Here is a 25,670-nt window from a genome sequence, read left to right on the forward strand (position 1 = left end):
ACAGTGAGAAAGGGGAAAAAAAATCTCCTGGATCACCTGTTGAGAGAAAAAGAATAGAAAACAAGCAAAAAAACCAAAGCAACATACTAAACAGAACACCATCGCATTAATCTAGCTAAGTGTAAAGAGCAGTAAATACTAAATATTGTCTTTAACTAACTTTCAAATACTAGCTAAAGAAACATAAAAAATATTTTCTTAATTACTCGTAATGTAACAATTTGGTTTTTAAATATCAAACACAGCACCCTTAATAACTTCAGCAGTCGCTACAATTTCATTTGTAAATTTATTGCAGCTTTATTCTACTTTAACTCTGCAAATCAGATGTCTTTGAGGCACTTCTGTAGCAAATGACTAAATTAGCCTGGCCACCCTCAGCATTGTTTGTCTCAGGCATCCTTTTGTAGAGTCTCATGACCTCAATAGATCCACGCAGCTGCGTGGTGGCCAGCAGCAGCGTTGGGCAACTCCCAGGTGAAAAGACAAAGTAAGGCAAACCTTTGCTGGATGAATAAAGGTTAAAGAGAGAGTTTAGTCTGTTTGGGCTACAGGGACAGTGCTCAGTTCATGTTCAGTGTATTTATGTATTTGTTTTTTTCCAGAATCTGTTGATTAAACTGAAATTTTGATGTGTTTATATAATGTAGCCCATATAAAACAAGCACACAGGCAGCTTCTCAATGCCAAGTTTGTCAGTCAGCATACACCATAACAAATATTGCAATGTAGCAACAAATTGTATGAAATGGAACAGTATCCATTGTCCTATTTCTGAGTTGTTACCTGACATGGGAGGGTAAAATAAAAGGGAGAAATGCTGCTGAGTTTACAATTGGCCTCGAGGAGAAACAATGAATTAGTCAAAATGCTGTTAAATGCAGTCGAACACAGTCTTGAAATGTGATGCCTCGAGGTGCTTTTAGATTTTGCTTTCAGAGCCAAAAAGTGAGCTGAGCTTAGAAGTCAAAATTAGCTGTTTTCTGCTTTCACTGTTTGCATAACAACACTGCCTCTGGAAATTATTTCTTTATTTGTTTCATTTATGGCACTTAACCAGTGCTCTCAAGCTTAAATGAGCTATATTAGTCTCATGCTTAAATTAATGCATTTTGTCAACATTTAGAACAGCCTATAATGAGTTGTCAAAACATCACAAACAGCAGAATAATTGGAGGTTAAATTATTCTTGTGTTGCTTGAATATTCATGTATTGTTAAAGTTGAGCCGAGGTAGAGAACAGATATTTTTTTCCCAACACTGTCTGGAAATATTCAGCAGCAGTGTGGCAAGGCAAGGTGTTTACAAACCTGGGCAGCCGATGAGACATGAATTCCAAAGATTTAACAAGATCCAGAAGCCTTTATTGATTTCCGGCTAATGTATGCAGCACAGTAGAAAATAAAAAATTACATCACTTGTCTGCCCTTCATCAGGGCACGGCACTGAATAAATCTGTTTTTAAAGGAGGAGACACAGAGGAAACTTGGATACCACCAGGCAGTGCTGCTCAATATGTTCTCCTGGCTCTGTTTCGCTGTTATTTTGTTATAGTAGCTTATATTAAAATCTCCATTGGAAGTGGTTGAAAAGCTAAAAAGCTGCAGTTAAGGGTCACATGCATAAAAGTGGTCAGATCAACTAGCGAACGCTGTGTGGAGTCTCAAGCTACATGCTACAGTCGCGCTAAAGACTGCAGCACAACCAAAGTTATTGTAACAATGTGCAATGATATTACCATCTCATTGCCTTTGAAATAGTTGCTTCAAACATGGCAATTATATGCGTTCTGTTGTGTCTTTGATAAATCAGCGGGAATTTCAGATGCACAAAATCCCATTTACTGCTTACATTTAGAGTTCATCCAGAACCTCGTAGATCTGAAACATAAGCTCAGACATTCCTCTATAAATAACGTGGTAGTTGCGGTAAATGTTTTATTTAACTGCAAAATGCTATATATTCAGCAAGCGTGCTTTTATTTTGAAAAATAACCAGAATCCAGCAAGTTGCCAGCCAGCTGAGTAGACTGTCCGATTGCAAAGAGTTGCATCACGGACAAGTTGCGCTCATTGGTGGTGCAGGCTGACTCAGACTGATTGCAGTGTGTTGGCAATCTCTCATGCATTCATCAATTAGACAGCAGTTTTTTGCAAAACTTTACCGAGAGCAACTGCAGCCAGTCACACCCCCAACTGTTTGGAGGCAGGTTACCTCCTGTCAGGTAGCTGACAGTCACCTTATGGTTGAAAATGGTCACCCAGAGGTTCAGGTTTAGATGAGTTGGTCACCACAACTATTGGCAACCAGTTGCCAAATGTAAAGAATCACCAATACAATTCAATTCAATTTTATTTATATAGCGCCAAATCACAACAAAAGTCGCCTCAAGGCGCTTCATAGATACAGAGAAAAACCCAACAATCATATGACCCCCTATGAGCAAGCACTTTGGCGACAGTTGGAAGGAAAAACTCCCTTTTAACAGGAAGAAACCTCCGGCAGAACCAGGCTCAGGGAGGGGCGGCCATCTGCTGCGACCGGTTGGGGTGAGAGAAGGAAGACAGAATAAAGACATGCTGTGGAAGAGAGACAGAGATTAATAACAGATATGATTCAAGAGTGAGAAAGGTGACTGGAAAGGAAAAACTCAATGCATCATGGGAATCCCCCAGCAGCCTATGTCTATTGCAGCATAACTAAGGGAGGATTCAGGGTCACCTGGTCCAGCCCTAACTATATGCTTTAGCAAAAAGGAAAGTTTTAAGTCATGTGGCAACCACCTGTTTTTCCTACTCCTGCTTTTACTGTGGTGTGACTGAGCCATTAGGAACTATTATAGTGCTGTCTACTGTTGTCAAATATGAAGATTGGATATAGTAATTTTCATACGTGAACTTCTGAAAGTTTTTAGAGAATTAGATTATGACAGGATCCATAATCGTGGTTTTAAAGATGTATGAAGTATAAACTACGTACATAAAACCACTTCTAATCTGATCTACACAATTTGAATATTACTCTCATAATCAAACTGTTATGGTTCCATACGTATGTTTCTATGGTGGAATCTTCAATCTCCAAATATAAGCAGTAATATAGGTCAGTACTTGGCTTCACTAATTTGCTTTCTGGTGCTTGGTTGGTTTCAACACAAGCTCTGCCACTATGACAGATGTCAGCTGTCTTACCCGAATGCCACCTTAATTCAGCAACAGTTGGCTTCACACTCTCAAATCTTCGAGTTTGGCAGATAGCCCCGTCGTGTTTATGATTCAGTCTGGCAACCTTCCAGTGGCAGCCTTCTTCTGTGAAGAGACAATCTTAGAGAAGTCATGGGTTCAAGTTGGGGTAGGTGTCATCCCTGCCGAACAGTGATGAGAATCTCCATCGGTACAGTGACGGCTTCTCAACAAATCTTTATATAAAGGAAGGCGAGAAAATGGTCTCTTCTGGAAATGTGTTGCTCTGAAATCTAATGGTTTCTAGAGGGCAAATAAATTTGCTGCTTTGGGAGAGTTTAGAAAAGTTTTTAACTGCAATGCTTTTGTTATAATTACCAAAATCTTTGGTCAAAACACTCATTAAAATGCAATTGGAACACTTAAAACGAAGCATGTGGGGAGTATGATGCGTTCACCTTTTGAACACATTTCTTTCTGAGTGCTTGGTTTTATAAACCAAACACCTCATGCAGTTAACTGTGTTTGGAAACATTACTTTAATGCATTTTTCTCGTTCTCCCTGTCAATTTCCGACATTCAGCCTTTTGATATTACCGCCGGGGGGTGGTGACGTGTTCGGAGGTCTGTGATAAGGATGGATGTTGGGGCTGCAGCGTTTGTTAACTCTGTTAGCATGGCTTCCCGCTTGCCTTCTAATTGCTCTGTACTCGCCTCAGACCGATGTGAGGAGTAGCAACAGGCTCAATTGAATGCAGTGTCACGAAACACATCAGGGACGGATACTCCTGACTCGTTTAAGCTGCTAGATCAATCCGAACCCCTTTCTGCCATCCTGCTTTACTCTCTGCACGGTCAGTCTCTTTCTGTCAATTGTGACTCCTCTTTTGGCTTCTGTTTCCTCCAGTTTCTCCCTCACCTCTCTTGTCTCACTTTATCTCTGCTCTTTTTTTCTTTTCCTTTGTTTCTTCTTCTATATGATTTTAAGGTTTCAGAAAACAATGTGCAAGTATGTAATATGTGATGCTAATCTTGTTATTAAATTTGAAGTCAATTAAAATAAATCTGTCAAAGCTAACAGACTCATCTGCAGTGTTGGGAAGGTTACTTATAAAATGTATTCCATTACAGAATACAGAATACATGCCCCAAAATGTATTCTGTAACGTATTCCGTTACGTTACTCAATGAGAGTAACGTATTCTGAATACTTTGGATTACTTAATATATTATCATGCTGTTTACAACTACATGAATGTACTATTGCTGTGATTTATTACTGTTACTGAAGGTCCGCGGCTCCGAACCGTAGTAAAGGGACCTCTGGCTAATACGTCGGGTCTGTGTCGGGCTAGTAGCCGAAAAATAGCTTTACTTTGTTGTCTGGGTCAACTTTGCTAGCGAGAGACAGAGAGAGGCGTTGAAAGGCTGCTCCAACAGAACTTATTGTTTTTGGAGGAAAACACGAACACGGTGTACAGTCGAGTCTTAATAGCTTACTTACAACTGGGCTCGTCAGGCACTCTTCTTGGCTGCAGTGGTTATTATTATATTTACATGCTTCCAGCTCCCGTTTTGCTCGATGACAGCTCGTACTTTTCCTTTTTCTCCCTCCCTCGCTCACAGACACATAACGTGTATGGCAGTCCATTCTCCCTGCAGCACGGACTACACTGCCTATGATGCTACATTCTTTAGAGCTATACCTGTAGCATTCTGGCTATTAGCTTAGCACAACAACAACAAAAGGCGCTCTCTCACCCAGGAAACACGCAGAGAGAGAGAGCGTAACCCTGTAACCATGGCAACCGTAACGCTGCCACATTCTAAATACCACCTTTTTAAACGGTAACTGTAACGGAATACAGTTACTCATATTTTGTATTTTAAATACGACACGGCGGTACATGTATTCCGTTACTCCCCAACACTGCTCATCTGTATGACGATTAAGACTACAAAGTGTCTTAATAAGAGTAGAGAAATATAAGAAGAAGAATCTAAATGAGCGTCTATCTGTCTACCATAAAAAAAAACTCCAGATAATTGAGCTATCTACGCTTGAAACAAGTACCAATCTGCGTAGTAGCATGGAGCCTTGATGTGTAATTATGTTGTTATGACTGACTTTAAGGGCTGGAACATAAGGAGGGAGGTGAAACTGGATTAGATGCTAAGGATGATAGACAGAGAGAGCTGGCCTCAGTCAATCATCAGTGAGCAGCTAGAACAGAAGCGTAGAGGAGAAAGAAAGTTATAACGTCACACAACCGTGTTCTTGTCAAAGATGTGATACAGGCCTTACGACACAAAGGCAGTCCGAAAGGGAGGCAGGGAGTGTTCCATGCCCCCAGTGCCCCCTGACCAAATCTAATTGGCTTCCCTCGGCGGCCCTCGACAAAGCCACTGGACTGGAGTAATGTTAATCTGAGAATCCCCACCATCGTTATGAGAGCCTGGATGGGACCAGAAGGAATGCAACAGTTCAGTTACTCATGTCCTTTACTGAGGTTTAATGTACTTGTCATTGAGTTAAATCTTTTTTTGTTACCCTGCTTTCAGCTTTTACTTTGTTTTTATTTCAGATGCAATTATTGCACTTTCGATTTTTCTGCAGATGAACTCCATTAATATATGTAGGTAATTAAAATCATCAACAACTGCAACATAACAGATCAATAAATCCATATTATGATACAATAATATAATGTACATGAATCTGGAAAGTGTCATTCTGCACACTGACTACATTTACTTTGGATAGTTTAAATATATATTAATTATACTGTGCATTATTAAGCTGCTTAAGTACTTAAGTTTTAATTAAGTTAAAAGTCTAAACACTTTGCAAAACAATTATCCAACACGGAATTATGTTTAAAATCTCGTGCAACAGAACTTTTCACATAATAAATCTGTAACAACACACAAGGCTGCACATGAGCATGTTCATGGTCTCCCCTTTTGGCACCCATTTAAAAAATCGTGGAAATGCCCCGAGGCAGCAGCAAGATAATGATGTCTAATTAGCAGTGATTGACAGGCTCGTTTAAAGAAAGTGAGTTCATTCATTTTTTTTCAAAATACGTGGTCCTTGAGGTTGAAGTGGGCACTGCAAGCATAGCCAGCAGATACTGTACCTTGTAACCAAGAGTATCGAGTGAGTCACAGCTGCTCTTTTCCAGTTTGTCTCTAATGAGTAAGTAAATGGAAACAACAATGCTTCTGTGTTCAGCTGCTAGTGGAAGCATTTGTCCATAAATGATTCCAGATACATATGTTTATTCTATAGTTTAAACTGCAAACACATCTGTTTTTGTTCTTCAAGACTGGTGGTTCACCAAATTCCATTTAAGATGCTGGATGCTACACAAAATGCTTTAATTTGAGGGGATTTATTTCAAAATTGAAAGAAATGCACATTAGATGCAATCCTCCTCACAGTATCCACACTGCGAGGTTTCATGAGTACTTGGACAGTAGCCCACTACACATTTCTTTGGCTGCTCTGTGCTATTTTAATGTAACACTCGTCGTGAACATTTTGACTGAAGCAGTGTTGTCTATCCATATGTAAGTGAGGCATTGAGCAGAATTAAAGAAGAAAAAAAATGAGGTTAACGAAAGCAAAAACAGAAACAAAGGTAGTGGGTTTGCCAGAATCTGCTGGTTATGCTCCAGCACCGCAAATGTGCACAGGATAGTTGGGAAGTGACAGCCAATCTGGTATTTACATGGAGCACAGCATGTCCAGAATGCTCTCCATGATTTAGGTGGACATGTTCCCTTGTCAGTGATAATGACAGTTTCTGGTTAAAACCTCAGAGGATTCTGGTGGACTAGAAACGAATAAAACTGACATCTTCATTGAAGGCATATTTATTCACAGCAAGTTTAATGTAATAACCGCGATTACATTTCAAACTAATTTGTAAAGAGGCAGAAAAGGAGGACAAATATCGAACTGTTCAACCACTGATGTTGTGCGTTCTAGATTCTTACTTTACACCCAAAGTTTAAACTTTGAGAAAGAACATGAAATAAAGCAAGTGGGGAAAAAATAGCCGGTTACGATGACTTACTATGTAATTTCTTTTTAAGGTCAGCGCCGTCAGACTGCTCGCTGTCATTACATACATTTCATAGACACGGGCGACCGTGGCTCAGGGGGTTGGGAAGCGTATCTGTAACCGGAAGGTCGCCGGTTCGATCCCTGGGTCGTTGTGTCCTTGGGCAAGACACTTCACCTAACACCTACTGGTGTTGGCCAGAGGGGCCGATGGCGCGATATGGCAGCCTCGCTTCTGTCAGTCTGCCCCAGGGCAGCTGTGGCTATAACCGTAGCTTGCCTCCACCAGTGTGTGAATGTGAGAGTGAATGAATAGTGGTATTGTAAAGCGCTTTGGGTGTCTTGAAAAGCGCTATATAAATCCAATCCATTATTATTATTATTATCATAGGAGCTGAATTTATTGTGAAACATTGTCCTGCACTTTATACCTGTGAACAAATCACAGTATGACGTGAATTTATACAACTTTGTTATTATTTTAAGTGCTGGTCTTAGCAGGCTCTGAAATTAACACCTTTAATGGGTGCATTAAAAAATTTAAATTAAGTATTAATGGAAAGCATTTACCACTGTTGGAAAGGCGAAAGTTTGTTTTGCAAGTTAATAGTACCTTGTATTTTTATTCTCATGGATATTTGGTTATTTATAACATTAAGGCACCAAATGGAACTTTTTAAAATTTCGAGTATAGCTGCAGCAGAGATAAAGATTTTGTCTGTCCTCAGAGTGAAGGACTTCTTTCTTGAGCCATTTAATGAAAAGAAATCCACCTACGAGTACAGACAAAACAGAAGCCTCAGTGAATCAGAAGGCGATACGCTGTTTTTGGTAACTGCCTCACTTTTTCTTGATATGAAAAATCTTTCAATTTCAGCATGTCCATTACTGTCTCTCTGCATAGCCTACAGACACATAAAACAGATTTAAAGGCGTTTGGGGGGGAATTTATGAAATCATATTGTGCAGTGCAAAATGATGCATGTTTGAGGTGAGTGGGTGTAACACAACAAGGAAATTTCAAGACTTGACATCACAAAATAATGGAATTCGGTGACATTTGCTGATGGATTGATAGAGTAGCAGTTTGTTCGAAGAAGGGGAGGACGTTTTCATAGAAAATTGGCACTTTCTAGGAGTTCTATACAGTTTGACAAACCTAACATTACAAAGATGGAAAGCAATTTTGTGCATTTTGCTGTTGAAACTACTGGTATGATTTCGGCTTCAATTCAATTGGGAATTACCAGCAAAGCAATTTTTGGTGACAGTAACTCAAAACTGACTGTTTTATCCAAATAAAATTGACCATTTTCACACGGTTTTCATATCATATCATGGTATAAACATTATGATTTTTTAAAACGCTTGCATTGGCTGGTGTATGCGGTTTTACGGATCTATGTGTGTTTCCTCTTTCTGTCCCTATGAAGTGGACTGGCCCAGAGTCACACCAGAGGGCCTCCTGCTTCTCTCGGTATTTCATTACAGCCACAGTAGGATGCCACCACAGTATATATGCACAACAAACTGAACCACCTCCTCCTCTTATGCTTTCCCTGCCCTCCTCCCTCTTCTTCTCTCCCTGGGCCTCTTGTTTGATGTCCCTTTCCATTCACCGCCCTTCTTTTATCTTTCTCCCTGCACTCCCACTTTTCTTTTCTCTCTGCTTCCCTCTCCGTGCCTTCTGTCTTGGACTCTCCTACTTAACTCCCCCCCCTTGTCTTTCTTATCTATCATCCCCCCAGCCAAGCCCAAGAATTCGGCCAATGGTGTGACTGTCCAAGCTGGCACCAAGTCGGTGGTGGTAGCCCGGTGTGAGGCAGCGGACGCCAAACCAGCAGCCACGATCGAGTGGTTGGCGCCAGTGGGAGGCAATCATTCGACCAGCACCACGAGCGGGCCAGACGGCACGGTGACGGTACGCAGCGAGTATCGGCTGGTCCCTACACCGGCAGACAACGGCAGGGAAGTGATCTGCAGAGTCCACCAGAAGACACAGAAGCAGCCTTGGGTTTACCCAATCAAGCTTTCTGTGGAGTGTAAGGAAGACACACACATATACACTCTTGAACAAAGCACTTAGAATTGTATTCCCTAAAAGGGTACTTTATTCCAATGATCACAAGACCAACTAAAGTTTTAAATAACTTGAAAGTGCATGCAATTTGAGACACAGATCAGTGCTTTTCAAAGAACCTGGAGCCCTTAACTTTCACAGTCACTTGCAAGTACTTTACCACTAACTGAGAGGCATTATATACTGTTTCTGTAATGCAGTGTTACTTGAATTGAATCCCACTGGTGGGAACAACAAGGGGAAAAATTGCAATTGAAATAAAGTTGACTCAACAGTAATTTTCTAGGGAAAATAAACAAATAAGAGTATTTTGCTATATCTTACATTCCCATTATCAAAATAGTATAGCAAACCTGCAGAATATGTGACAACACGTTTGGGATAGTGGTGCAAATGAACTGCCTCGTGAATGCACATCATGATCTAACTAGGACAAGTTTTCGCTGACAGTATTTGTGTACTTGGAATTTATTAAATTGCAGTGTTGCAGCCCACTGCTGGAACTCTTCGCTGAATAACTGAGGTAATGAGCTTAAAACCAGCCAAAAGCAAACTCAGCCAAGGTTGGTTTACTCGGTATGTCTAACTGTACCACAAGATCCTTGGTTAGCAACTAACGCATCCAGCAGCCTGTTGCTTATATCCTATTTTGGAGTGTAATCCTTTGCTGATTAGCTATAAAACTGCAGGATTTTGTGCACTATTAATTGTAGCACCCTTAATGGGCTCTGCGTTCATTGCTGGTTCTCCTTAGTTGTTCATTTATCAGCAGATTATGACAAATGCATGCACTTAGAAATCTTTAATTACATGTAATATGAGGACAGATGAAGCAGATGCGTATAAAAACTCAGAATGTTCAATCTGCAGTAAACCCAAACTTTAGAGAGAGCGATTAAGAAGTAAGATGAAGAAAATGCCCCCAAAGAATTTTCATTAATTTGTCCTTTTAGGTCTTTTGGCCCTCAGGTGCATAGACAGAAATCACAAACACACATTTTGCACACAAATAAGCACACACACACACACATTGCTTTAAATGAATCCATTAAATTCCATTCTAATTTGCATGGGATTAAAATATTACACAGGTTCAGCGTGGCTTTCAAGAGATTTAGGGATGCCTCCAGCATCGTCTCAACGGTGTGACCTTGCTGCCGGTTACTGCAAAGATGGAACAGATTGTCTTCTTTCGGCTTGGTTTTATAATCTCTAAATGTTAGGTGGCATGCACACACAATCAAAGCGTGCATGTCGAATGTTGTTGAGAAAAATGTTGTTCTTACATGCACTTGTCTTACGAGGACAAGACCCCTGACTGTTCTGTGACATTCACAGTGATATGGCTGCAAGTCAAGCTTTTAAATTATCTTAACGACCTTTCAAGAAGTGCACATCTCAGTATGTACTGTATGCACGTGCCCAGATTTAGTATCTACAAGATGCATTTTCTTAAATAAAAAGCAAAAACGCCTCCAGATATGTATATTTGAGGAAGTCCTGTACTGATCACTTGCAAGTGTCTGTGATTTTTTTATCATAGCATTTATTATGTCTGCATAAAGTTTTGAAGATTACTACTGATAAAAAAAAAAAGTGTTGGGTTCAAATAGCAATTGTCACTAGGGATGCAACGATACCAATTTTTTCAAACCGATACGATACCGATACTTGGATCTGAGTACTTGCCGATACTGAGTACAAAAACCGATACTTCTACCACACACACACACACACACACAAATGCAATGAATTGGAAGACAGGTTTTATTTTATTCTCTGCCGATAAAAAATAAAATCTTAATAAAAATGACCACAAAAAAAATTTCAAGTGAAAAATCCAGAGCGATAAAATGAGTCAGAGCCTCTGTTATTTTAACTGCCCGTGGATTTTCTCTTGACATTTTTCATCGCTTTTCCAAAACCCGAGTTAAAGTTGGCTGTTCCGGTCCACACTGCTGACATTTTGTTTAGCCTAGCTATAGCAGCCTCCAGTTTCTCTTTTTTTTATCTGGAGCCGCCAGTCTCACTCGTCTAACCCTGTGCCTGTTTAGCGCAGGATGTCCCCCTAGTGGCCAATCTAAAAAACTACAACAAAAATGACAAGCCACCCTCTGATTAATGAAATAAGTTGGTATCGGTTCATGGTATCGGTTAACTTTTACGAGTTAACCGATGCCACATTTTACAGTATCGGTCCCGATACCCGATACCAGTATCGGTATCGCTGCATCCCTAATTGTCACTTTTCACTGACTTTACTTCCCAGGTTTGGCTACCGGTAACTTAATCCTCCGGCTGAAATGATATTCAGGTTTAGGGGTTGCCTTGGTTACATGGGACACTTTCAGCTGATGGGTTTGTACAAGTGGTCGCAACAAAACTTTCAGGCGACCTAAATAAGCAGGAGCACTCTGTTGAAGGGGATCCATCAGTGTTTCTTCCGCTTATTCAGTTCAGGAAATAGAGGTCAAATTTCATCAAACAAGGTTTATGCTTTTTATGGAGTCGAGGAACTTTTTCCATCGTGCCCTGTTTGTGTGTACTTTGTGTGTGTGCATGTCATGCACATATTTTGAGGGGACACTCATTCATCTGTTTGAAATCCCAACTTAAACTTAATTCAAAGTAACCTTCAAGTAGAAGTGGCCTTTAGCGAGGAGTGGAAAAACATGTCCTTGTACTTAAAATTGGTGCTCGCAGAGACAGGAGACCTGCAGCAGGCATGCTCACACAGCGTGATTCCTCGCTGTGTATGTGTTAGTTTAGTGATGGTGTGAAGGATCATGTCTCCTGTCTGCTGTGTAACTCAGATCAGCTTTTATAGGTCAGCGCACTCTAGGAGGAACACACACATCACACCACACACTTACCATCCTGTCCTGCTTCTTCTTACTCTCGCTTCTTACACACTGTCCTCTCCTCACACCTATAGTCCTCTCACTTGCTTTTCTTTTTCAAACCTGTAGGGAAAGAAAGCCACAAGGAAGGCTTTTTTGCTTTTTTGAAATTTCCACAAACACACAGCCTTCTTTGTGCTAAGATTACCTTGTTTTTTGTTTTTTTTTAATGCCCTCTGGATACACGAGGATTAAATCTCAACTTTTGTTTGTTTGAGAGCATGAAACTGATGCAAGACTTTAGAGCTGTTGCTATTTTCCAACATTTTTTCTGTAATTTAAATGATTAAATCCAAAGTTATTTTGACTCTTTTCTGTGTTTCAGATCTACCCTCTGTGTCCATTGAGGGATACGACCACAACTGGTACGTCGGCCGTTCTGATGCCACGCTGGTCTGCCTGGCTAACGCCAACCCCGAGCCCACAACGATCACCTGGACTGCGTAAGAGTCACACTTAATCCATCAGGATATCTGGGATGCTTTTTTTGTCTTATTGCCTTCTGCTTTTATTTACATTTTACTCCTAACCTTCTTGTAAATTGGGTTTTAGTTGTAATCCCTGCAGAAATGTGCCTGACAATCTTCTTTTTTGCTGTAATGCTAATTAAGGGCAAAGGTGTATAAGACAGGTGGGGTTTTTTGAAGGCCTGTTTGCCTGGTTGTTTATCAGCAACATTACACAGAAACTTCTCCGAGAGGAAGAATACGGGCAAAGGAAAAACCCACTAAATTATGTACAGATCTGGAACTTTTTCATTAAAATCACAAAACTGGGGCACTGGCCTTGGCAGAGGATGTTTCTTTGCCATGCTTTGGCAAAAGATTTTTTTTAAGTAGACATTCAAATGCATTTGTGTTTTTTAAAAAAGAAAAGGAAAAATGTCGTTCTGATGGACAGATGGCTCGCTTTCTCTTTATGAATATTGAGCAGGGAGACAGAATGGCTGTTCGCATGATTTTTCACACATTACTGCCATCTTTGAATATTGCAGCAACAAACCATGTTCCTCAAACCACATTTTCTGTCTTTTCCTTTATTCTCCTTCTTTCTTTCATGATTTTGTCTTTTCAATTTCCCCCCCTCATGTTATTTATCCAATTTCTCCAAATACATGACCTCGTCACTGCTTCATTTTCGTCCCCGCCGTCTCGTCTCGTCTTTTCTTGTTATCCCTGATTTACACGATGACTTACCTCTCCTGCATTACTTCTTCATTACTTTGTTCCATACCTCTCTGCTCTGATCCTTTGCGATCTCGCCAAAAAACCTGTACTCACGACCTCACTTTTATGTCCTCCCTGCTTCGCCTTCCTTCTCATCTTTTCCCCATCAACAGGGCTTCTGGTCCTTTGCCAGAAACAGTGGTGGTGGAAGGCAACAAGCTGACCGTGAGGAAGGTGGATGATGCTGTCAACACCACCTTCATCTGCGAGGTCAAGAATAGGCTCGGATCCAGCAGGAACCAAATCACCACTGTTGTCATTGGTGAGTCTATTAACACAGTGACAGCACACACACACACACAAACAAGCACACACGCCGTATATGTGTGGACGTTTGCACAAATGAAATGGAAATCAATGTATATTTACCAGTCAATATGATGAATACACACTGGTGACCCAACACAATACTCCATCACACCCAACAGGAATACAGCAAACAGCATGCGATCACTGCTTGCACACACATACACTCACACACACACACACACACACACACTCTGAGCCATGCTAGTTCCCTGACAATATTCCACATTGTCCCAGTGCACACATGCATGCACATATAGTCTCACACGCCTCTTCCGGTGGATGGATACACTTGCAGACATGCATGCACAGAAACATAATTTTCTCTCTCACACATGCACACATTCTGGGATCAGAGCTGATCTGAGAGCTGCAGGGATGCTGATCTCTCTCAGTCTTTACATCGGATTGTTTTTTTTTAAAAATGTTTTCCTCCTCACTGGCCAAATTTTAGCGAGGCACAGCGGAGACCTTTGATTGACACTTTCCCCACAGCAGGGCCAAAATGCAAGACGAGGGCCGGTGTTTATAACCTCCGATCGAAAGCACTCTCTTGAAACTGAACTTTGCACGGCTACACTGCAGCGGGAATCTGTAGCTCTGCTGGATGCAAATTCAAAGTGAATTGTGGTGTATGATAGGCCCTTCTACGAGAGTTTTGGCCCTGCAGTGGATGCAGCGGTGCTGGGATTGTTGGACGATTTCCAGATTCTTTCAAGGGGTTCAAGTTGGTGTGAGCCAGTTTGCCCAGGTTTGCTTTTCTTCTTGTTTTTTCTTTCTTTGTTTAGTTTTTTCTTACCTTTTCCTTTCATTGCATTTTTTTTGACTAACACTTACTAAACAAGGGAACTGAGTTGTTCACATTTTCTTTCCTCTTTCACCTTTGAATTTCTCCTTCTGGTAACAGTATAATGGTTGTGTCTGCATGCAGTCTTGATCTTTCTGCTGGGTCTTGACTTTTGACATTTACCAGTGAGATGATTTGGTCACTGTTGCCACGACTTTCGGTCACGGTTTCTTCCCCCCCCCCCCCCCCCCCCCCCGGCCTTCTGATGCTTCAATATACGAATCCTACACACATGCACACACCTCTAAACTCACAAGCACGCAAACACAAACCCAGGAACAAGTCTGCATGCTGAAATGCCTCATTGCACGTCAGCAGGCAGGCCTCAAATCTTGTTAGTGTCATTTTAATCATGTGTGTGTGTGTGTGTTTCCACAGTGTTGCACTCCACACTGACTGCTTGACTGGTCAAAATGTTTTTATTTCTTCCTTCCACGTTTTTTTTTAGAAGGATTTGTTAGCATAATCACCATGTGGAGCTTTACAACAAAGGCAAAGAAAACATAAAGAAAAAAAAATCATACACTCTTGCCAAAAGAGAGTGCGAAAACTACATTTAGAAAATCCGTGGGAAATCGGAGAAGGAGATTTGAATTGTTTCCTCTGAGAAAAAAAGATTCTTTGTAGCCAGACGGTGCGCTGGGAGTGTGGGAGGTTCAGAAGTGGCTAAGCTGCTACTGTTCTTGCTCGAAGCATAGCATTGAGACTGACTCAAAGTATCACGGAGGGTATACTTTCCCCCTACTAGCACACACACACGCATAATACACATAAAATAAGAGTTAACGCTCTAAAATCCTTTACAGACACAAGTAAAACCTTCACGCTATCCGCACACACTTTAAACTCTTTGAGGACAAATGTTTCATCTTTCTAAGTAACTGACATCAAGCCCAGACTTTGTGATGGTTAAATGTGTCCTTGGTGTTTCAGGGTTTGCCTGTTTTCCACAGCGGCAAAACAGCTCGATGATATAAAGTAACAAAGCGACGTAATCTCTCATTTTTGGAATGTTTACTTATAGAATTTGAGTCCAGCGCTCAGAAAAAAGGCTTTTTGTTTGACTGCTTAGTTCTCATCCCTTTTCTGCAACTTGAATGCTTGTGATGAATTATACAACTGAAGTAAAACTCAACAACGTCTTGATAAAATTTGACAGAGAACAGCCAAAGTGTCCTTAACCCTTTAAGACCTACCATAGAACCAAGTCCGCCAGAGCTTATATTATATTTTTACATGCTGTAGTGTCATTTTTGGGAACATTTCAAGTTGATATACATCAATACAACCATTACAGCCTAAATTTTTAATAATATGTATGCATTAAGTGCATAGTAATTACATAAATTGCAAAAAAGTGCAATAAACGACAAAAAAATTGAAAATTGTTTTTGTTTTTTTAACATATATTTCTAGTTAGAGAAATTTAAGAGGCTTATCCCTCAAAACTGTAAATACAAAAAAGTTGCACAAAATAGTTTCCCACCACAGGAAATTTATTTTAAGTGTCTTCATAGTTTTATTTTTGAAATACACCAATTTTCATATTCTGCAGGAAAAACGAAAATAAATATTATTATAATGCAAATTTGCAAAAAAGCAGCATATGCATCAAAATAAACTATTTCCAGCAGTGCAATATGAGTCCTAAGCATCCCAGAAACGACACAGAAAGTCATAAAGTCAAACATAACATTTAAAAACACCAGTATAGGCTCATGAGGCCCTGATGGTAAAAAACTACATTTCCACAAAATGACGTCACTTCCAGTTTCGGGCAGGTCATGGCGGACATGCGATAGTTCACGCTGATGTACGTAGGAAGTGTTATGAACAGCTGATCGGATCGGCAAAGCGTGTTTCTGGAATATTATGTTTTTGTTGCTGCAAGTGCTTTTTATGCAGTTTTTGCAAAGCTATATGTGGAAGGAAACTGTGACTTAGGACAAGCTGATGGCATAAGATGTAAGTACAACTCCTCCGGTTTCATATGCAAAAAAAATTATTGTGCTAGCTTACGTGGTTGCAGTGCTACAAGGATTTAAAAATAGTTACGCAAAATGGAGCGTGCCTGCTCCGACCGGCTTTAAAGGGTTAAACACCGTGGAAAATTCCCTTTTTTTGTAATGCGCATTCCATTGTTTCCACGATAGTCCAACATATCAGCTCAAGAATTTTCAGGCATCAGACATAAATCTTTGAAATCCATTTCATTTGTCGTTCTTTACAACTGCTGGACAATAATCAATAGGAGCTGGCAATGAAAGGGAAAAATGTCCTGCGCTTCTGAGTTAGACCATCTCATTAAAACCCCATAAATGACTTCGGCTGTCCAATCAAGGTTAAATCACCTAAATTAAGGACTGAATTAGAATTGCAATCACAGTCACTGATAAACCAAAACTAAAGCCTTAACCTCTGCTGGAGGTTTTCTACCTGTCTAGCTTCTACAGTGTGACAGAATGATACAGAGGAAGACCTGTTATCAACAATAACATTTATCTGATAAAGCAAATAAATGATAAAACTGCCATAGCTTATCTGGGGAAGAGTGTTTACTTCTGAAAGCTTTGATTACATTATGTAAGTGTATAAGGCATTTAAGAAAGGTCGAACTTATTTAATACATTTTATTTATTGAATTAGAAAACGAAGCCAGATCATCCAGCACCCTGTGAACGGACAGTTTTAAGCCCAGACTTTGTGATGGTTAAATGTGTCCTTGGTGTTTCAGGGTTTGCTTGTTTTCCACAGCAGCAAAACAGCTCGATGATATAAAGTAACAAAGCGACTTAATCTCTCATTTTTGCAATGTTTACTTATAGAATTTGAGTCCAGCGCTCAGAAAAAACATCTCTTTGTTTGACTGCTTAGCTCTCATCCCTTTTCTGCAACTTGAATGCTTGTGAGGAATTATACAACTGAAGTAAAACTCAACAACATGTTGATAAAATTTGACAGAGAACAGCCAAAGTGTCAGGGTTCCTGGGTCGGTGACCCAGTGTTTTCAGTTTTGTCACGTTTAGGTTATGTTGCCACATCAATGTTCTCACTTCCTGCTTTTTCCTGTGTCAGCTCGTCTCTTGTGTTATTAGCCAGATTGTGTTCAGCTGTGTACACACCGGTCTCTCGTTATCATCCTCATCAGTCTGTGTATTTAAGTCCTCTGTTTCCACTCGTTCACGGTCGTGTCATTGATGTTATGTTGTCGTTTCCGCCTGCGTTCAGTCAGCTAGCCATTCAGTCTTTCAGTCAATCAGTCCTTCATTCATTCATTCATTCATTCATTCATTCATTCAGTCAGTCGTCCAGCCAGCCAGCCCTTTCCTACTCCTGTTCTGTTTGTTCACTTCGTCAACAATAAACACCAACCTTCACCTACCTACCTGTGAGTCCAGCATTTGGATCCTCCTTCTCTCATCCACGACACTAATCCTGACAACAACATACCATCAGGCACGAGCATGTGCAGTGATCTTTCTATGCTTATAATACTTTATATAAATATAAAAGTCATTTATGATTAAATCTTCGCCCCTTCAAGACACTGTGGCATTTATGAATATTGGCACTGTAAATGACATCAAATAAGCTCTTATTTGTGGTGAAAGCAGGTGAATCATGAACTGTAATGAGTCTTCTTCACTCCACCAGGCCTGTCATCAGATCCACAGCCCAGTGAACATTTCAATTTCTGTTCTTTTGCATTGGCCCAATTCGAAAAGAACCCTACTGGGAAAACTCGCAGCACTCCAGATGGCCAGTCTGCCACTGGTAGTGAATTACAACAGGAACGGATCGTGTGATTCACCTTTGTGAAAATCATCATCATACATTCGGCTCAACGACCGATTCACCGACACGTGAGTGGCTAATGAAAGCGCACACCGAGAGTTGAACCACTGACTCTAGTGAGCTAATTAATCATGCTATGAGCAAAACATGATACTGTCAGTCTGATATGGTTCGAATCAAGGGCGTAGATTTGGTTTTGGCATTGGTGGGGACGGATGATTCAACCACCGAACCCTGCACTGTTTCTTTTTTTCCTTCCTTTTCGTCTTTGCTTAAAAAAAAAAAAAGGAGAAATATACTTGCCTACATATGCTATTCTGCATGCTTTTAAACCCTTTAATATTACAATTCATAGTTTTATATGTGAATTATATAATGCTACTATTAAAAAAGTATTTTAAGCTTTAGTTTACTTCAGCCATATTCCATATAAATCAGGTATCATACAAAAATAAAAATAGCTTCAAATACAGTCATGACAATAAAAGAATATGACTTTAAGGACTTAACAACATTACTTCAGTTATAATACACCAACATGTCTTATACATTAGCACTAAGGGAACACTGAATGACCTGGTGGTTTTTATCCATAAAACTACTTGTCTAAGATCACCACAAAGTAAAAGATCTCTCAGCAAAATTACGCAACATTTTAGGCGCACTATACAAACGTTGCTGATGAGTCACATCAGTAATGTTTGAGTGCATTTTTAAAACAATTTGTGCAAACTGCACTACAAGGTGGAATATTTGCAAAATCATGACTACCTCATGATATTTTGTCTTAAAAATTAACCCATGAATATGTCAGTGCCACTAGGACAAAATTATTGTGTCACCAACATTTTAACGTTAGACATATAATTTTAACTTCCTCTGTAAACTATTATCCTGGCTTGCTCGAGGCTGCCGTTTTCTCTCACAGTTTCAATCAAAATTAGAAATGCTGCTCTGAGACTGAGATAACTAATAGTGCTGCCTGTTGTGCAGTTAGTTTACAAAACACGTTATTCATGGTTGCATACAATTTTAGACTGATGTGGGCCAAAGCCTAGCATAGCCTGTAACGTTATTGTGACGGACACATTTTATGAGTGAACTTGGCTTTAAGTGACTTACAGGTTTTTTTGAAACGCTCTCTTATATCCAGTTTCTTCCTTGTTGCTGCCGTCCTCCTCTCCTCCTGGCAGCGCAGGTTTGCCGCTGTTAAAACTAAACAGAGCTCCCTGAAAGGCTCAGCCAATCACATTGGCCATATTTGTCATATGACGTAGGACTCCAGTAGAGAACGTAATTTAACTCTTTCTGCACCGCTGGGTGATTGAGACGTCGACAGATCGTTTTTCTTTTCCTTCTATCGGTTTTGTTTTTCTTTACTCGAAGAGATCAAATTATTGGTGGGGCCGTGTCCCTTCCATCCATGCCAAATCTACGCCCTTGGTTTGAATCAAGCGATTTAACTTCCGCTGCTTTCATTTTTATGTGCAACGCGTGGTTTTCAGTAGGGAAATCATGCAACAGTGTGATATTCACCTTAATTATATGTTGGAGTGATGTTCCTTTTTATACCGTCGGTATTTATGAAAAACACAAACCTCGGTGATCCTTTTTGCCTTTCGTTTTATACAGCTTCACAGTAAAACTCGTCCAATCATTCGACAATTACACCTTGCGCTGTGACATTTTTGGCATTAAATTGTGATTTCTCTCTAGCGACCCGTATCAACGTGCATTGATTGAGCCAATTAGTTCAGCTCAGGCTACAGGTTTAGTCGAGGAAGGAGATCGTTACAAGTGACCCTTTCGCCGACGAGGTTGGCCGTGTCAAAGGTCAGCGCAGTTATCGAATGCAGTGGAGGCTGGAGCCGTAATGAATTAAATTGTGGTTTGGTATGTTGTGATATAGCTAAACTGTGCTATACAGATAACTTCACATTGTGACTCCAAGCTGATTATATGTATAGCTATATTTAAAGAACTTCTACAGCACTTCTATAGTAGAGGTTTCACTGACTGTTGCTGAATTTATTAGGCGTCGTGTATTTTAAATTATTAAATCAGAGCGATCCTGATTGTCGTTCTGCAGCTTGTGCTCTATTATTACAAATTCACCACTTGCCACTTGTGGCAGAAGCCAGTTCCAGTCTCTCAGCATGAGTTGTAAACCGTTTGGCATGGAAGACCCCAGCTTCCCATAATGTAACAGTTAATATCCCAGGCACTCTGTGTGCACGGGCTCATAACGCCCTGCTAATTTCCCCGCTGAGAACTGTTAACATCTTTTCTCTGTTCTGCTAAATGGTAGATGAAAGCATCATGCTGTCTCGCGTTTCTGCTGCCGTCAAGCAGCCGTCACGTGTCGTGATGTCCCACAGCCTCTGTTGCTTGGAGAAGGATGGAGAGGAGAATGTGTTGTGGTAGAATTGGCTGGTATATAAAAGATCGACTCGATTCTGGGAAAGTGAAGGAAATTTTGAAGTGATTTAAACCTGCATTTCTTCTGATTGTGACGTTAAACTACCTCTCACTTTAAGAACTCAGCTCTCGATAGTTACTTATTCCGAAATGATGCTATTTTTTTGTCATTTTGTATACTATAGTCCCTTGTGAAATGTGAAAGGGACCTCTCGCTGATAGGATGCTACTTTATGAGCCTGGATAGGATAGGTTCATGTTTTAAATGCAGTCTGGATGGACTGTATAAGAAAGGCCACAATGATGGGGAAAGGGAAGTGAGGCAAAGGGAAAAGGGGTTGGAGAAAGGAAGGAAGGAAAGAAGGGGGGTCAAGACGAGTTGAAAGAAGAGCTTGAACTACTTGGAGGCATTTTGAGAGCCGTAGTAAACACGGACACCCACACACAGCACACACCCTCCTGGCCCATTTCCCTCTCATCCATCTTAAGCTCTCAGGAATAAATGTTACTGTCATACAGCTCGAGATTTTTGTTTTTCGCTGATGAGAGTCAAGTGTGTAGAGCCATCCCCCCCGCCCAATATCCGCAGAGACTGATACACACAACTAAACACGCACACTCCAGCCCCACCCTGCGTCCCATCCGTCAACACGCACATGATGCCAGCTATGCATGGCTTGCTTGGTTGCCACTGCGCCAGCTGGATCTGCCCAGTGCACCGTGCCCAGAGAGGAGAGTGGGAGACGGTATTGGCAGGAAAAAAAAAAAGAGATTGGCTTGGGGGCGGGGGTATGAGTTGGGGTGGGCAGTAGAATAAAGACAGCATGATTGCAGAAGGGCTCGAAACCGAGATAGAGGCAAGTGTTTGGGGCGAGGACGCTGTGACGGGGAGGTACAAACGGAGGTAACAGCAGGAGGAGAGCGGCAGGAAAGTCCTCCTAGGACTCTGATGGCTTCTGGTCCAGTCTGAAAGAGGGAGCTGGCAGGAGGCTGTGACCCCCTCTGTCCTCTATCCCTCAGCCCATCACTCCACCTCCCACACCCCCCCATACAAAAAAGCCCTTTCATGGGGGAGTCCAGCTGGCAGTGGGCTGGGGGCGGTTGTTGCTGTTCAGCACACACACACACACTCATATTCACACCCTTATACACATTTCTACACACAGTCACATCTGAGTGGACCAGTGGAGAAGCATTTCCTGGATCGCCTGCAGCAAGTGAGATAGCCGTCTACTGGAAAGATACACACTCACCGTGCAGACACATCGCATACACAACAATGTTTTACACATGCACACACAGACAAATTGGACCGCGGCGCTCTGTGCATAAAGTAATCAGACGATCTAGCCATAGGGGAAAATGCTGGCACCAACTCTCTATGACATAAAGCCTGGGTTAACCTCTGCACGAGCTAAATGAATCACACATAGGTTTGAATCGCACATTCAAAGATTAGGTTCAGGTTAAGCAAAGGAATTGTTGTAATGAAGTGTTTTATATTAAAGATGAGTACTGTGCAAATGTTGCATTAATCTCAACAACAGCCTGGAAAAAAAGTCGTACATCTTTTTAGAATGATTTAAAGGTCCTTCTATTCGACCTTGGAAATTAGCGCCTTAAATGCTGCGATGCATCGCACTGCAAAATTACTGTGCTGTTCTCCCTGTAAAAATGTAGTATTAAATAGAAAATGAAGAAGAAAATACTGAACATTTTCTTTTCCATGAGTCTCAGCGGCCAACGAGACTTCAGATAGCTTGGTTTTATTCACATCATCATCATCATCATTCACAAAGATAACAGGAAACACGAAGAAAGGAAGATGCTCAGACAAGGACTTTATTTGTGGCTCTTCAGCCTTTTTAACAATGAGGACACACATTTTATTCCAGCAGCTAATAAATATGGGGGTAACTCCAGGACACTCTCGTTGGCTTAGAGATTTTCATCTTTCATTAATCATGTTTATCTGGTAAAACCATTGTTGATATGGCAACCATTCTTGGGTATGTTTTATCACCATTGTTGTTGTTTTTTAAATATGACATAGAGCCACAGGTCATGTTAGGAAGCTGATTGCATCAAAATGGAACAACCTCCACAGGATTTTCAGAACAATCATTAGTTGGCAACAAACCTCATTAGATAAGTGTCCATTTGAGGGAAGCCTAGTCCATTGTTGCTGACCTGCAACAGCCTCTTTGTTCTGATTTTAAACTAATGCCCTCAGAACGTCATTATGGGATGCCTCCACTAAAAAGGTGCCTGACGCAATCAGCTCACTGAATAATAAGACGAGGCAGGCACAGTGAAATAAACCTCATCAGATGAACTGACTATCGAAGTTGCCAATAAGATAAGATAACTCTTTATTGTCATTGCACAGTCATACATAGTACAGTAGTACAATGAAATTGGAAAACTGTCCTACGTCGGCACTACATATAACACAACACGACACGATATGACACATCACAACGCAACACAAACAACACAACACAGTATTATAACTTGGTAATAAAAAAGGAGAATAAGTGTATTTGTATTGCACACTGTTATTATTGCACATTAATTATTATAAATATAAATATTGTTATTGTTTTAAACATTGTTACCTCCCCCCTAAAAAAGTCCAGGGAGGTAGCCAGTCAGGTCAGCTATTTGCATTGATCAGGGCTATTGCCCTGTTGTAAAAGCTGTCCTTGAGTCTATTTGTTCGGGACCTCAGCAGCCTGAACCTCCTGCCGGACGGCAGCAGCTTAAACACCCGGTGTCCTGGGTGTGTACCGTCCCGTAGGATGCTGCGTGCCCTCTTGAGACAGCGAGTGCTGTACAGGTCCTTCAGGGAGAGAAGAGGATGTCCAATGATTTTTTGGGCCATATTGATGACCCTCTGGAGTGCCTTTCTGTGTGCTGTGGTGCAGCTGGAGAACCACACACCGATGCAATACGTCAGCACACTTTCAATGGAGCAGCGGTTGAAGACGGTCAGCAGCTCCTTCTTCGGGTCCATTTTTCTGAGGATTCTCAGAAAGTGGAGACGCTGTTGGGCCTTCTTTAAGACCGCAGAGGTGTTAGAGCTCCATTGGAGGTCTGTGTCTATGTGCACACCCAGAAACTTGAAACTTTCCACGCACTCCCCGTTGATGCTGACAGGCTGCAGCTCGGACTTCCTCCTTCTGAAATCAACTACCAGTTCTTTTGTCTTGGTGGTATTAAGGTCCAGGTTGTTATCGACACACCAATCTGACAGCCTCTGAACTTCAGCTCTGTACGCCGTCTCATCTCCCCCTGAGATGAGCCCCACCACGGTGGTATCATCTGCAAACTTGATGACTGTGTTGTCTGGGTGGGAACTAACACAGTCATGTGTGTACAGAGTGTACAGTAGGGGACTCAGTACACAGCCTTGTGGAGAGCCGGTGTCGAGGCTGAGGGCTGAGGAAAGATGAGGCCCCACTCTAACTCTCTGCATACGGTCTGAGAGGAAGTCTCTGATCCAGCAGCAGGTGGTAGAAGGAAGTCCGATTTCCAATAATTTGTTGCTGATCAGTCTGTTGATTAATTATTTAACTATTTCAGAAGAGAGAAAAGTGGAAGGTTAATGCCCAAACTTTAGCCTCTGTCTTTAGTGCCACATGTATCTGAGGCTCTCGTAACTGTACAGAGGAGCATCTCTGTACAGACTGAATTCATCCTCACAAAAAGCAAAGACTTAAACCCTTAAACTGTCTTTCCAGCTCTTTGGGGCCTCCTGTACAGCTGATGTCTTGCTGCAGTAACAGACAGAGAAAGGCCGCCTGTTTAGACTTCTAGTAAGATCTTATCTGATCTTCATTCCTTGATTAAGCTGATTCAGTTTCCCTTAATTTGCACCCGAGGGTATAAAACTATAGCGTTGAAAAGAACAACACTCCTTCCAAGAGAACATCTTGTAGATGTGGGAGGTGTGGATGAAAAGTTCAGTTGTGGTTTGTGCTCGGACTAGATAATTGCCTACTGCTTTACAAAGCTGGAAAACTGAGTGACTGAGATGGAGACGTGTGGCAGTATTCAGTGATTAAATACATATACTATTTTGTAAGAAAATCCTTTCCTTGCTTTATTTAGTCTCGAAGCTTCAGAGAGATTTCCCTATTGGATGATTTAGCTTGGTGTCGTTTCTTCTCCAAGTAGTTTGTGGAAATTTGTGCACCTTGCAGTTTCTTTGTTTTTACCTTATTATTATCACGACCTGTCTGCGACTGGCCTGTCTGCTTCAAAGCGTACAGCTGTGATTTATCACTGGTTCTGTCAAAATTGCAAGAAAAAAAACAAACAGAGCTGTCGGAGCTCCACTGCAAGACAGCGTGGTATGTCTGCGTGTGTCTATTAAGAAATGTGTCTCCCAAAGCAAGACGTGCCTAAAATAATAACACCGAGAACAAAAAATATGATGTTAGAGAAGCATTAACGAGAAGATCGCACTTGTCCTAAAGTGCTTTAAATAAAATAAAAACATGTTACAAGGCAGCAAGAAAAAGCAGAACAGAAACAGAAAGTCTTTAAAAGTGACTGATCTTTTCTGCCAGGTCGTTGGACAGCTGAGAGTCATTGTGATGTATGAACAAATTTAGTTTTGCTCAAGAGAAGTTAAATTGTTTGATTTTTAAGCAAAAGCAAGATGGATAAAAGGTTTAAATACAACAACAAAGCGCAGTTTGTTCATTTCCTCGACGTGATCAAGTATAATTAATGTCTATGATGTGAAAATTCATTTATGATTTCACTGTGACTTTCAGACTTGGTAATTACTGATCTCCTATCACTTGTGTTTTTCTAACACCTCAGATGAATCTTGGCAG

At 41.0% G+C, this 25,670-nt stretch overlaps 1 protein-coding gene across 2 annotated transcripts in view; it reads left to right on the plus strand.

The window, feature by feature from the left end:
- pvrl2l (PVR cell adhesion molecule related 2 like) overlaps window positions 1–25,670 on the plus strand; it is a 378,297-nt gene that overhangs the window by 159,210 nt on the left and 193,417 nt on the right. For both annotated transcript variants that reach the window (XM_006794448.3, XM_006794447.3), the window contains exons 4-6: window positions 9,000–9,293; window positions 12,557–12,674; window positions 13,571–13,719. In XM_006794448.3, the coding sequence (XP_006794511.2) occupies window positions 9,000–9,293; window positions 12,557–12,674; window positions 13,571–13,719 (561 nt within the window). The remainder of the gene's footprint in view (window positions 1–8,999; window positions 9,294–12,556; window positions 12,675–13,570; window positions 13,720–25,670) is intronic.

This window comes from Neolamprologus brichardi, chromosome 22, assembly GCF_056152115.1.
Source record: "Neolamprologus brichardi isolate AB-2024 chromosome 22, ASM5615211v1, whole genome shotgun sequence".
In the NCBI taxonomy this organism is placed as follows: Eukaryota; Metazoa; Chordata; class Actinopteri; order Cichliformes; family Cichlidae; genus Neolamprologus; species Neolamprologus brichardi.